Source organism: Hemitrygon akajei, unplaced genomic scaffold (assembly GCF_048418815.1).
Source record: "Hemitrygon akajei unplaced genomic scaffold, sHemAka1.3 Scf000041, whole genome shotgun sequence".
Classification (NCBI taxonomy): domain Eukaryota; kingdom Metazoa; phylum Chordata; class Chondrichthyes; order Myliobatiformes; family Dasyatidae; genus Hemitrygon; species Hemitrygon akajei.
In genome coordinates this window covers 7,536,806-7,551,103 of record NW_027331927.1, presented here as the reverse complement: position 1 = coordinate 7,551,103, position 14,298 = coordinate 7,536,806, and the positions used below count along the sequence as shown (strand labels likewise).

The following is a 14,298-nucleotide window of genomic DNA, read 5'->3' as shown; positions in this document are numbered from 1 at the left end:
GAGAAATCCCACAGGATGAAAGGGAGATGGGGAAGACAGATCTCACAGGAGGAAAAGGGATGGGGAAGAGAGATCCCACAAGAAGAAGGGGTTTGGGGAAGAGAGATCCCAAAGGAGGAAGAGGATGGGGAAGATAGATCCCACAGGAGGAAGGGGGATGGGGAAGAGAGCTCCCACAGGAGGAAGGGGGATGGGGAAGAGAGTTCCCACAGGAGGAAGAGGGATGGGGAAGAGAGATCCCACAGGAGGAAGGGGGATATAGAGATAGATTAAACAGGATGAAGTGGGAAGGGGTTGAGAGATCGGCCAGGAGGAGTAGAGATGTTGAAGAGAGTTCCCACAGGAGGGTGTGGGATTGGGAAGAGAGTTCCAACAGCAGGAAGGGATGGGGAAGAGAAATCCATAGAAGGATGGGGGAAGGGGAAGAGCGATCTCATAGGTGAAAGGGAGATGGGGAAGAGAGACCTCACAGGAGGAAGAGGGATGGGGAGGAGAGATCCCACAAGGGGAAGAGGGATGGGGAAGAGAGATCTCACAGGAAGGGGGGGGGGTGTGGAAAAGACATCCCACAGGAGGATGAGGAAAGAGTAATAGAGAGCCCACAGGAGGAATGGGGATGGGGGCGAGATTCCAAAGAATGAATGGGGGATTGGGATGAGAGGTCCCACAGGAGGATAATCCTACAAGACGAGAGGATGCGGAAATTTTTTGTACGTGTGTGTTGGGTCTGAACAGAGGAGAATGGCCCTCGCTCTTTGCGTATCTGGAAGTGAGCAAAGTCACACACGGGGAAGGGCAGGGGAGGACAATCTCACAATGGTATTTCTTTCCTTCTCACTGGGACAGTCTGCTGACGGTCTCTTGTCCCTCACCGGGAAGAGGGTGTGAATTTCTGACCCACCTGCTGCAGTCAGTGTCGGTCTGGGTGTCAGTAACAGTGAGAAGGAACATTGTCAATGGACGTGTCACAGGCGGCGAGAAACACGGCCATTCCTGTGATTTACTACCATTAAACCAATGGCCGTTGTTCACTGATCTGATGAAGTCTCCAACATCCCTTCACAAGGAACCACAGAATCCTCCCATCATTGGGGAATTACTGACCAATCCCCTGGTCATTTGTCACAATTCATCACAATCTGATTTACTACAAATTTACCAAAATTACTTTACATTGAAACAGCACAATGAGACAGTTTCACAGTTCAGAGTGAGAGATAAATCAAGTTACCCCAACTCCTGGCACTTGTGAAGCCCGGGTCCCAGCCGCTGGATTCCTTCACACTGAATGCGGCAGTTCCCCAGGTCGAGGTGTTTAATTGTATCACAGAGTCTGATGGCATGAGACAGGACCGCGCAGTCAATCGGAGTCAGTGTCATTCCACTGAATGAAAGTGTTTCCACAGATCCCAATGCGGCCTGAGCCAGTCCACGATTCTGAGACTCAAACAGGTAGTGCAATGTGTTCAGGAGGCTCCTTTTACCAGCTTCACTCCCCGTGTTTCTACTCTGACGTTTAACCTCGTTCTTCACCCAGTCAATCACCCGGCAGGTTGTTTGATGAGGAAATGGACCCAGAAACTCCTCCAGGCCCCGAGCTGTCATTGGGTTGGAGAGTCCAGCAACAAAACGGAGAAATACCTCAAATCGCCCATCTCTCGTGTTGTGGACTTCAGTGAGGAATATCAGGATATCCCCGGGATGTGGATTCAGGAATTGTGCGACTGCAGCTACAAACTCTTGGATGGTGAGGTGTGGGAATGTGTACACCACGCTCCGGGCAGAATCCTCTCTCTCCAAAAGCTCCATCAGGAACCCAGACAGGAACTGGGAAGGCTGCAGATTGTACTTGATCAAATCTCCATCTCTAAACACAATCTTCTTCTCGGACACTCCTCCGAAGGCCATCTGACCAACCCTGAGTAACACATCACGGGGGTTCTCAATCTCACGGCCGTGGTTTTTCAGGATGTTGTAAATATAGTAGGAGTACAGTTGGGTGATGGTCTTGGGAACTCGCTGCGGGTCCCTGACTCTTTGTGTGAAGAAGGGGCCCAGTACCAGAGCGAGGATCCAGCAGTAGGAGGGGTTGTAGCTCATGGTGTAGAGGATCTCGTTCTCCTTCACATGTTTGAAAACAGCTTCTGCCACCGTCTGATCTTCAAAATGCCTGATGAAGTATTTCTTCCGTTCCTCACCAGAAAATCCCAGGATTTCAGCCTGGATACCGATCTGAGCGTTTTGCAATAAATGTAACGCAGTGGGACGGGTGGTCACCAGCACTGAACACCCTGGGAGCAGCTTGCCCTGGATTAAACTGTACACAATGTCAGACACTTCACACCACCACTCGGGATCTGGACACTGGTGCTTGGGTTCTGAGTCTCTCCGGCTGTCTGCAAAATCGATTCTGTGCTTGAATTCATCCAAACCATCGAATAAAAATAGCAATCCCTCTGGGTTCCTCCAGACCTCTCTCAGGAAATTCCCAAAGTAAGGATACTGATCCAGAATCAGTTCCCTCAGGTTTATTCTGTTGTTAATGGAGTTTAAATCCCGGAATTTGAAACTGAAGACAAACTGGAACTGTTGGTATATTTTCCCCGTGGCCCAGTCATGAACAATCTTTTGAACCATCGTTGTTTTCCCGATCCCCGGCACTCCAGCCACTGCTGCCGAACTCCCAGATTTGGATTTACTCCGGGAAAACCTGCTCTGGAACAACTGAACAGTCCGGATTTTTTCCAGCTCTCCTTGGAGATGTTTCTCTCTCCACTCCTCGTGGTCTCTGCCTCTTGCCAGCAGCTCATGTTCCACCACTCTCCGATCTCGAACAGTAGAAATGACCGTGAGCTCAGCGTATCGATCAACCAGCTGGAAAACCTTCACCTTCTCCCTCATCAGGATCGTGTTCACTCTCAGTGTTTCAGTTTGTGCCCTCAGAGTCTCCTTGTGTTTCTGTTGAACATCTTCCATAGGAACAGACAGTGGACAAACTGTTAGATGCCTCAACTCAGAACTCAGTATTTAAGCACACAAGAGTTAGCTCAAAGCTATTGCATTAATGGATTCGTCAATGGATGTTCCTACAGTAAAGTAAATTTGATTAACAGACCCCAAAATGGACAGGGAGGCCTGGTCTAGATAAAAATCCGATCATCACATTTCCACATTAACTGTGCTGTGAAGGTCACTATTTCCCTTGTAGTTTACTGACCGACGACTGTCCTGTACCGAATAATCTCCCACGACTGTCATAACTGTCATTTTCTTCTGTGGAATAAACTTTTAATCGGATCCTGTCATGGGTGTGTGGTGTCTCACTCTGTGACTGAAACTCAAAGTGTGTTTGGATCCTGTCAGGAGTGTGTGGAGTCTCTCTGTGTGTTAGGACCATGTAAGTGGTGTTGGGCCTCACAGTGTGTCAGGACCCTGGCCAATGTGTGTGTGGTCTCACTGTGTGTCAGGACCCTGTCGGGTGTGTGTTCTCACAGTGTGTCAGGACCCTGTCAGGGGTGTGTGGGGTGTCACAGTGTGTCAGACACTGTCAGGGGTGTGTTGGATCTCACACTGTGTCAGGACCCTGTCAGATGTTTGTGGTGTCTCACAGTGTGTCAGGACCCTGTCACGGGTGTGTGGTGTCTCACAGTGTGTCAGGTCCCTGTCAGGGGTGTGTGGTGTCTCACAGTGTGTCAGGACCCTGTCAGGGGTGTGTGGTGTCTCACAGTGTGTCAGGAACCTGTCAGTGGTGTGTCGTGTCTCACAGTGTATCAGACCCTGTCACGGGTGTGTGGGGTCTCACCGTGTGTCAGGACCCTGTCAGGAGTGTGTGGGGTCTCACTGTGTGTCAGGACCCTGTCAGGGGTGTGTGGGATCTCACAGTGTGTCAGGACCCTGTCAGGTGTGTGTGGGGTCTCACTGTGTGTCAGGACACTGTCAGGGGTGTGTGGGATCTCACAGTGTGTCAGGAACCTGTCAGGGGTGTGTGCCCTCTCCCAGTGTATCAGGACCCTGTCAGGTGTGTTTGGGTTCTCACAGTGTGTCAGGTCCCTGTCAGGGGTGTGTGGTGTCTCACAGTGTGTCAGGACCCTGTCAGGGGTGTGTGGTGTCTCATCGTGTGTCAGGACCCTGTCAGGGATGTGTGGTGTCTCACTGTGTGCCAGGACCCTGTCAGGGGTGTGTGGTGTCTTACAGTGTGTCAGGACCCTGTCAGGGATGAGTGGGGTCTCGCAGTGTGTCAGTAACCTAAAATGAGTTTGTGGGGCATCACAGTGTGTCCGGACCCTGTCAGGTGTGCGTGGGGTCACACAGTGTATCAGGACCCTGACAGGGATGTGTGGTGTCTCACAGTGTGTCAGGAACCTGTCAGTGGTGTGTCGTGTCTCACCGTGTATCAGACCCTGTCACGGGTGTGTGGGGTCTCACCGTGTGTCAGGACTCTGTCATGGATGTGTGGGATCTCACAGTGTGTCAGGACCCTGTCAGGAGTGTGTGGGGTCTCACTGTGTGTCAGGACCCTGTCAGGGGTGTGTGGGATCTCACAGTGTGTCAGGACCCTGTCAGGTGTGTGTGGGATCTCACAGTGTGTCAGGACCCTGTCAGGTGTGTGTGGGGTCTCACTGTGTGTCAGGACACTGTCAGGGGTGTGTGGGATCTCACAGTGTGTCAGGAACCTGTCAGGGGTGTGTGCCCTCTCCCAGTGTATCAGGACCCTGTCAGGTGTGTTTAGGTTCTCACAGTGTGTCAGGTCCCTGTCAGGGGTGTGTGGTGTCTCACAGTGTGTCAGGACCCTGTCAGGGGTATGTGGTGTCTCACAGTGTGCCAGGACCCTGTCAGGGGTGTGTGGTGTCTCACAGTGTGTCAGGACCCTGTCAGGGGTGTGTGGTGTCTCAACGTGTGTCAGGACCCTGTCAGGGGTGTGTGGAGTCTCACAGTGTGTCAGGACCCTGTCAGGGGTGTGTGGAGTCTCACAGTGTGTCAGGACCCGGTCAGGGGTGTGTGGGGACTCACAGTGTGTCAGGACCCTGTCAGGGGTGTGTGGGGACTCACAGTGTGTCAGGACCCTGTCAGAGGTGTGTGCGGTCTCACAGTGTGTCAGGACCCTGTCAGGGGTGTGTGGGGACTCACAGTGTGTCAGGACCCTGTCAGGGGTGTGTGGGGACTCACAGTGTGTCAGGACCCTGTCAGGGGTGTGTGGGGTCTCACAGTGTGTAAGGACCCTGTCAGGGGTGTGTGGGGACTCACAGTCTGCCAGGACCCTGTCAGGGATGTGTGGGGTCTCGCAGTGTGTCAGGAACCTAAGATGAGTTTGTGGGGCATCACAGTGTGTCAGGACCCTGTCAGGTGTGTGTGGGATCTCACAGTGTGTCAGGACCCTGTCAGGTGTGTGTGGGGTCTCACTGTGTGTCAGGACACTGTCAGGGGTGTGTGGGATCTCACAGTGTGTCAGGAACCTGTCAGGGGTGTGTGCCCTCTCCCAGTGTATCAGGACCCTGTCAGGTGTGTTTGGGTTCTCACAGTGTGTCAGGTCCCTGTCAGGGGTGTGTGGTGTCTCACAGTGTGTCAGGACCCTGTCAGGGGTATGTGGTGTCTCACAGTGTGCCAGGACCCTGTCAGGGGTGTGTGGTGTCTCACAGTGTGTCAGGACCCTGTCAGGGGTGTGTGGTGTCTCATCGTGTGTCAGGACCCTGTCAGGGGTGTGTGGAGTCTCACAGTGTGACAGGACCCTGTCAGGGGTGTGTGGAGTCTCACAGTGTGTCAGGACCCGGTCAGGGGTGTGTGGGGACTCACAGTGTGTCAGGACCCTGTCAGGGGTGTGTGGGGACTCACAGTGTGTCAGGACCCTGTCAGGGGTGTGTGCGGTCTCACAGTGTGTCAGGACCCTGTCAGGGGTGTGTGGGGACTCACAGTGTGTCAGGACCCTGTCAGGGGTGTGTGGGGGCTCACAGTGTGTCAGGACCCTGTCAGGGGTGTGTGGGGTCTCACAGTGTGTAAGGACCCTGTCAGGGGTGTGTGGGGACTCACAGTGTGCCAGGACCCTGTCAGGGATGTGTGGGGTCTCGCAGTGTGTCAGGAAGCTAAAATGAGTTTGTGGGGCATCACAGTGTGTCAGGACCCTGTCAGGGGTATGTGGGGCATCACAGTGTGTCAGGATCCTGTCAGGGGTATGTGGGGTCTCGCAGTGTGTCAGGAACCTAAAATGAGTTTGTGGGGCATCACAGTGTGTCAGGACCCTGTCAGGGGTATGTGGGGACTCACAGTGTGTCAGGACCCGGTCAGGGGTATGTGGGGACTCACAGTGTGTCAGGACCCTGTCAGGGGTGTGTGGGGTCTCACTGTTTGTCAGGATCCTCTTAGGAGGGTGTGCTGTCTCTCGGTGTGTTAGGACCATGTAAGGGGTGTGGCGTCTCTCAGTCGTTCGGGACCCTGTCAAGGATGTGTGGGGTCTCACACTGTGTCAGGACCCTGTCAGATGTTTGTGGTGTCTCACAGTGTGTCAGGACCCTGTCACGGGTGTGTGGTGTCTCACAGTGTGTCAGGTCCCTGTCAGGGGTGTGTGGTGTCTCACAGTGTGTCAGGACCCTGTCAGGGGTGTGTGGGGTCTCACAGTGTGCCAGGACCCTGTCAGGAGTATATGGGGTCTCACAGTGTGTCAGGACCCTGTCAGGAGTGTGTGGGGTCTCACAGTGTGTCAGGACCCTGTCAGGGGTGTGTGGGGTCTCACAGTGTGCCAGGACCCTGTCAGGGGTTTGTGGTGTCTCACAGTATGTCAGGACCCTGTCAGGAGTGTGTGGGTTCTCACAGTGTGTCAGGACCCTGACAGGGGTGTGTGGTGTCTCACAGTGTGTCAGGACCCTGTCAGGGGTGTGTGGGGTGTCACAGTGAGTCAGGACCCTGTCAGGGGTGTGTGGGATCTCACAGTGTATCAGGACCCTGTCAGGGGTTTGTGGGATCTCACAGTGTATCAGGACCCTGTCAGGGGTGTGTGGGGTCTCACTGTGTGTCAGGACCCTGTCGGGTGTGTGTTCTCACAGTGTGTCAGGACCCTGTCAGGGGTGTGTGGGGTGTCACAGTGTGTCAGACACTGTCAGGGGTGTGTTGGATCTCACACTGTGTCAGGACCCTGTCAGATGTTTGTGGTGTCTCACAGTGTGTCAGGACCCTGTCACGGGTGTGTGGTGTCTCACAGTGTGTCAGGTCCCTGTCAGGGGTGTGTGGTGTCTCACAGTGTGTCAGGACCCTGTCAGGGGTGTGTGGTGTCTCACAGTGTGTCAGTAACCTGTCAGTGGTGTGTCGTGTCTCACAGTGTATCAGACCCTGTCACGGGTGTGTGGGGTCTCACCGTGTGTCAGGACCCTGTCAGGAGTGTGTGGGGTCTCACTGTGTGTCAGGACCCTGTCAGGGGTGTGTGGGATCTCACAGTGTGTCAGGACCCTGTCAGGTGTGTGTGGGGTCTCACTGTGTGTCAGGACACTGTCAGGGGTGTGTGGGATCTCACAGTGTGTCAGGAACCTGTCAGGGGTGTGTGCCCTCTCCCAGTGTATCAGGACCCTGTCAGGTGTGTTTGGGTTCTCACAGTGTGTCAGGTCCCTGTCAGGGGTGTGTGGTGTCTCACAGTGTGTCAGGACCCTGTCAGGGGTGTGTGGTGTCTCATCGTGTGTCAGGACCCTGTCAGGGATGTGTGGTGTCTCACTGTGTGCCAGGACCCTGTCAGGGGTGTGTGGTGTCTTACAGTGTGTCAGGACCCTGTCAGGGATGAGTGGGGTCTCGCAGTGTGTCAGTAACCTAAAATGAGTTTGTGGGGCATCACAGTGTGTCCGGACCCTGTCAGGTGTGCGTGGGGTCACACAGTGTATCAGGACCCTGACAGGGATGTGTGGTGTCTCACAGTGTGTCAGGAACCTGTCAGTGGTGTGTCGTGTCTCACCGTGTATCAGACCCTGTCACGGGTGTGTGGGGTCTCACCGTGTGTCAGGACTCTGTCATGGATGTGTGGGATCTCACAGTGTGTCAGGACCCTGTCAGGAGTGTGTGGGGTCTCACTGTGTGTCAGGACCCTGTCAGGGGTGTGTGGGATCTCACAGTGTGTCAGGACCCTGTCAGGTGTGTGTGGGATCTCACAGTGTGTCAGGACCCTGTCAGGTGTGTGTGGGGTCTCACTGTGTGTCAGGACAATGTCAGGGGTGTGTGGGATCTCACAGTGTGTCAGGAACCTGTCAGGGGTGTGTGCCCTCTCCCAGTGTATCAGGACCCTGTCAGGTGTGTTTAGGTTCTCACAGTGTGTCAGGTCCCTGTCAGGGGTGTGTGGTGTCTCACAGTGTGTCAGGACCCTGTCAGGGGTATGTGGTGTCTCACAGTGTGCCAGGACCCTGTCAGGGGTGTGTGGTGTCTCACAGTGTGTCAGGACCCTGTCAGGGGTGTGTGGTGTCTCAACGTGTGTCAGGACCCTGTCAGGGGTGTGTGGAGTCTCACAGTGTGTCAGGACCCTGTCAGGGGTGTGTGGAGTCTCACAGTGTGTCAGGACCCGGTCAGGGGTGTGTGGGGACTCACAGTGTGTCAGGACCCTGTCAGGGGTGTGTGGGGACTCACAGTGTGTCAGGACCCTGTCAGAGGTGTGTGCGGTCTCACAGTGTGTCAGGACCCTGTCAGGGGTGTGTGGGGACTCACAGTGTGTCAGGACCCTGTCAGGGGTGTGTGGGGACTCACAGTGTGTCAGGACCCTGTCAGGGGTGTGTGGGGTCTCACAGTGTGCAAGGACCCTGTCAGGGGTGTGTGGGGACTCACAGTGTGCCAGGACCCTGTCAGGGATGTGTGGGGTCTCGCAGTGTGTCAGGAACCTAAGATGAGTTTGTGGGGCATCACAGTGTGTCAGGACCCTGTCAGGAGTGTGTGGGGTCTCACTGCGTGTCAGGACCCTGTCAGGGGTGTGTGGGATCTCACAGTGTGTCAGGACCCTGTCAGGTGTGTGTGGGATCTCACAGTGTGTCAGGACCCTGTCAGGTGTGTGTGGGGTCTCACTGTGTGTCAGGACACTGTCAGGGGTGTGTGGGATCTCACAGTGTGTCAGGAACCTGTCAGGGGTGTGTGCCCTCTCCCAGTGTATCAGGACCCTGTCAGGTGTGTTTGGGTTCTCACAGTGTGTCAGGTCCCTGTCAGGGGTGTGTGGTGTCTCACAGTGTGTCAGGACCCTGTCAGGGGTATGTGGTGTCTCACAGTGTGCCAGGACCCTGTCAGGGTTGTGTGGTGTCTCACAGTGTGTCAGGACCCTGTCAGGGGTGTGTGGTGTCTCATCGTGTGTCAGGACCCTGTCAGGGGTGTGTGGAGTCTCACAGTGTGTCAGGACCCTGTCAGGGGTGTGTGGAGTCTCACAGTGTGTCAGGACCCGGTCAGGGGTGTGTGGGGACTCACAGTGTGTCAGGACCCTGTCAGGGGTGTGTGGGGACTCACAGTGTGTCAGGACCCTGTCAGGGGTGTGTGCGGTCTCACAGTGTGTCAGGACCCTGTCAGGGGTGTGTGGGGACTCACAGTGTGTCAGGACCCTGTCAGGGGTGTGTGGGGGCTCACAGTGTGCAGGACCCTGTCAGGGGTGTGTGGGGTCTCACAGTGTGTAAGGACCCTGTCAGGGGTGTGTGGGGACTCACAGTGTGCCAGGACCCTGTCAGGGATGTGTGGGGTCTCGCAGTGTGTCAGGAAGCTAAAATGAGTTTGTGGGGCATCACAGTGTGTCAGGACCCTGTCAGGGGTATGTGGGGCATCACAGTGTGTCAGGATCCTGTCAGGGGTATGTGGGGTCTCGCAGTGTGTCAGGAACCTAAAATGAGTTTGTGGGGCATCACAGTGTGTCAGGACCCTGTCGGGTGTGTGTTCTCACAGTGTGTCAGGACCCTGTCGGGTGTGTGGGGTGTCACAGTGTGTCAGACACTGTCAGGGGTGTGTTGGATCTCACACTGTGTCAGGACCCTGTCAGATGTTTGTGGTGTCTCACAGTGTGTCAGGACCCTGTCACGGGTGTGTGGTGTCTCACAGTGTGTCAGGTCCCTGTCAGGGGTGTGTGGTGTCTCACAGTGTGTCAGGACCCTGTCAGGGGTGTGTGGTGTCTCACAGTGTGTCAGTAACCTGTCAGTGGTGTGTCGTGTCTCATAGTGTATCAGACCCTGTCACGGGTGTGTGGGGTCTCACCGTGTGTCAGGACCCTGTCAGGAGTGTGTGGGGTCTCACTGTGTGTCAGGACCCTGTCAGGGGTGTGTGGGATCTCACAGTGTGTCAGGACCCTGTCAGGTGTGTGTGGGGTCTCACTGTGTGTCAGGACACTGTCAGGGGTGTGTGGGATCTCACAGTGTGTCAGGAACCTGTCAGGGGTGTGTGCCCTCTCCCAGTGTATCAGGACCCTGTCAGGTGTGTTTGGGTTCTCACAGTGTGTCAGGTCCCTGTCAGGGGTGTGTGGTGTCTCACAGTGTGTCAGGACCCTGTCAGGGGTGTGTGGTGTCTCATCGTGTGTCAGGACCCTGTCAGGGATGTGTGGTGTCTCACTGTGTGCCAGGACCCTGTCAGGGGTGTGTGGTGTCTTACAGTGTGTCAGGACCCTGTCAGGGATGAGTGGGGTCTCGCAGTGTGTCAGTAACCTGTCAGGGGTGTGTGCCCTCTCCCAGTGTATCAGGACCCTGTCAGGTGTGTTTGGGTTCTCACAGTGTGTCAGGTCCCTGTCAGGGGTGTGTGGTGTCTCACAGTGTGTCAGGACCCTGTCAGGGGTGTGTGGTGTCTCATCGTGTGTCAGGACCCTGTCAGGGATGTGTGGTGTCTCACTGTGTGCCAGGACCCTGTCAGGGGTGTGTGGTGTCTTACAGTGTGTCAGGACCCTGTCAGGGATGAGTGGGGTCTCGCAGTGTGTCAGTAACCTAAAATGAGTTTGTGGGGCATCACAGTGTGTCCGGACCCTGTCAGGTGTGCGTGGGGTCACACAGTGTATCAGGACCCTGACAGGGATGTGTGGTGTCTCACAGTGTGTCAGGAACCTGTCAGTGGTGTGTCGTGTCTCACCGTGTATCAGACCCTGTCACGGGTGTGTGGGGTCTCACCGTGTGTCAGGACTCTGTCATGGATGTGTGGGATCTCACAGTGTGTCAGGACCCTGTCAGGAGTGTGTGGGGTCTCACTGTGTGTCAGGACCCTGTCAGGGGTGTGTGGGATCTCACAGTGTGTCAGGACCCTGTCAGGTGTGTGTGGGATCTCACAGTGTGTCAGGACCCTGTCAGGTGTGTGTGGGGTCTCACTGTGTGTCAGGACACTGTCAGGGGTGTGTGGGATCTCACAGTGTGTCAGGAACCTGTCAGGGGTGTGTGCCCTCTCCCAGTGTATCAGGACCCTGTCAGGTGTGTTTAGGTTCTCACAGTGTGTCAGGTCCCTGTCAGGGGTGTGTGGTGTCTCACAGTGTGTCAGGACCCTGTCAGGGGTATGTGGTGTCTCACAGTGTGCCAGGACCCTGTCAGGGGTGTGTGGTGTCTCACAGTGTGTCAGGACCCTGTCAGGGGTGTGTGGTGTCTCAACGTGTGTCAGGACCCTGTCAGGGGTGTGTGGAGTCTCACAGTGTGTCAGGACCCTGTCAGGGGTGTGTGGAGTCTCACAGTGTGTCAGGACCCGGTCAGGGGTGTGTGGGGACTCACAGTGTGTCAGGACCCTGTCAGGGGTGTGTGGGGACTCACAGTGTGTCAGGACCCTGTCAGAGGTGTGTGCGGTCTCACAGTGTGTCAGGACCCTGTCAGGGGTGTGTGGGGACTCACAGTGTGTCAGGACCCTGTCAGGGGTGTGTGGGGACTCACAGTGTGTCAGGACCCTGTCAGGGGTGTGTGGGGTCTCACAGTGTGTAAGGACCCTGTCAGGGGTGTGTGGGGACTCACAGTCTGCCAGGACCCTGTCAGGGATGTGTGGGGTCTCGCAGTGTGTCAGGAACCTAAGATGAGTTTGTGGGGCATCACAGTGTGTCAGGACCCTGTCAGGTGTGTGTGGGATCTCACAGTGTGTCAGGACCCTGTCAGGTGTGTGTGGGGTCTCACTGTGTGTCAGGACACTGTCAGGGGTGTGTGGGATCTCACAGTGTGTCAGGAACCTGTCAGGGGTGTGTGCCCTCTCCCAGTGTATCAGGACCCTGTCAGGTGTGTTTGGGTTCTCACAGTGTGTCAGGTCCCTGTCAGGGGTGTGTGGTGTCTCACAGTGTGTCAGGACCCTGTCAGGGGTATGTGGTGTCTCACAGTGTGCCAGGACCCTGTCAGGGGTGTGTGGTGTCTCACAGTGTGTCAGGACCCTGTCAGGGGTGTGTGGTGTCTCATCGTGTGTCAGGACCCTGTCAGGGGTGTGTGGAGTCTCACAGTGTGACAGGACCCTGTCAGGGGTGTGTGGAGTCTCACAGTGTGTCAGGACCCGGTCAGGGGTGTGTGGGGACTCACAGTGTGTCAGGACCCTGTCAGGGGTGTGTGGGGACTCACAGTGTGTCAGGACCCTGTCAGGGGTGTGTGCGGTCTCACAGTGTGTCAGGACCCTGTCAGGGGTGTGTGGGGACTCACAGTGTGTCAGGACCCTGTCAGGGGTGTGTGGGGGCTCACAGTGTGTCAGGACCCTGTCAGGGGTGTGTGGGGTCTCACAGTGTGTAAGGACCCTGTCAGGGGTGTGTGGGGACTCACAGTGTGCCAGGACCCTGTCAGGGATGTGTGGGGTCTCGCAGTGTGTCAGGAAGCTAAAATGAGTTTGTGGGGCATCACAGTGTGTCAGGACCCTGTCAGGGGTATGTGGGGCATCACAGTGTGTCAGGATCCTGTCAGGGGTATGTGGGGTCTCGCAGTGTGTCAGGAACCTAAAATGAGTTTGTGGGGCATCACAGTGTGTCAGGACCCTGTCAGGGGTATGTGGGGACTCACAGTGTGTCAGGACCCGGTCAGGGGTATGTGGGGACTCACAGTGTGTCAGGACCCTGTCAGGGGTGTGTGGGGTCTCACTGTTTATCAGGATCCTCTTAGGAGGGTGTGCTGTCTCTCGGTGTGTTAGGACCATGTAAGGGGTGTGGCGTCTCTCAGTCGTTCGGGACCCTGTCAAGGATGTGTGGGGTCTCACACTGTGTCAGGACCCTGTCAGATGTTTGTGGTGTCTCACAGTGTGTCAGGACCCTGTCACGGGTGTGTGGTGTCTCACAGTGTGTCAGGTCCCTGTCAGGGGTGTGTGGTGTCTCACAGTGTGTCAGGACCCTGTCAGGGGTGTGTGGGGTCTCACAGTGTGCCAGGACCCTGTCAGGAGTATATGGGGTCTCACAGTGTGTCAGGACCCTGTCAGGAGTGTGTGGGGTCTCACAGTGTGTCAGGACCCTGTCAGGGGTGTGTGGGGTCTCACAGTGTGCCAGGACCCTGTCAGGGGTTTGTGGTGTCTCACAGTATGTCAGGACCCTGTCAGGAGTGTGTGGGTTCTCACAGTGTGTCAGGACCCTGACAGGGGTGTGTGGTGTCTCACAGTGTGTCAGGACCCTGTCAGGGGTGTGTGGGGTGTCACAGTGAGTCAGGACCCTGTCAGGGGTGTGTGGGATCTCACAGTGTATCAGGACCCTGTCAGGGGTTTGTGGGATCTCACAGTGTATCAGGACCCTGTCAGGGGTGTGTGGGGTCTCACTGTGTGTCAGGACCCTGTCGGGTGTGTGTTCTCACAGTGTGTCAGGACCCTGTCAGGGGTGTGTGGGGTGTCACAGTGTGTCAGACACTGTCAGGGGTGTGTTGGATCTCACACTGTGTCAGGACCCTGTCAGATGTTTGTGGTGTCTCACAGTGTGTCAGGACCCTGTCACGGGTGTGTGGTGTCTCACAGTGTGTCAGGTCCCTGTCAGGGGTGTGTGGTGTCTCACAGTGTGTCAGGACCCTGTCAGGGGTGTGTGGTGTCTCACAGTGTGTCAGTAACCTGTCAGTGGTGTGTCGTGTCTCACAGTGTATCAGACCCTGTCACGGGTGTGTGGGGTCTCACCGTGTGTCAGGACCCTGTCAGGAGTGTGTGGGGTCTCACTGTGTGTCAGGACCCTGTCAGGGGTGTGTGGGATCTCACAGTGTGTCAGGACCCTGTCAGGTGTGTGTGGGGTCTCACTGTGTGTCAGGACACTGTCAGGGGTGTGTGGGATCTCACAGTGTGTCAGGAACCTGTCAGGGGTGTGTGCCCTCTCCCAGTGTATCAGGACCCTGTCAGGTGTGTTTGGGTTCTCACAGTGTGTCAGGTCCCTGTCAGGGGTGTGTGGTGTCTCACAGTGTGTCAGGACCCTGTCAGGGGTGTGTGGTG

At 55.9% G+C, this 14,298-nt stretch overlaps 1 protein-coding gene across 1 annotated transcript in view; it reads right to left on the bottom strand.

The window, feature by feature from the left end:
- Positions 1 to 1,227: 1,227 nt before the first annotated feature.
- The window catches only part of LOC140720321 (NACHT, LRR and PYD domains-containing protein 3-like), a 77,540-nt gene continuing 64,469 nt past the window's right edge, over positions 1,228 to 14,298 (bottom strand). Inside the window, exon 5 of the mRNA XM_073035185.1 lies at positions 1,228 to 2,969. Coding sequence (XP_072891286.1) covers positions 1,228 to 2,969 — 1,742 coding nt within the window. The remainder of the gene's footprint in view (positions 2,970 to 14,298) is intronic.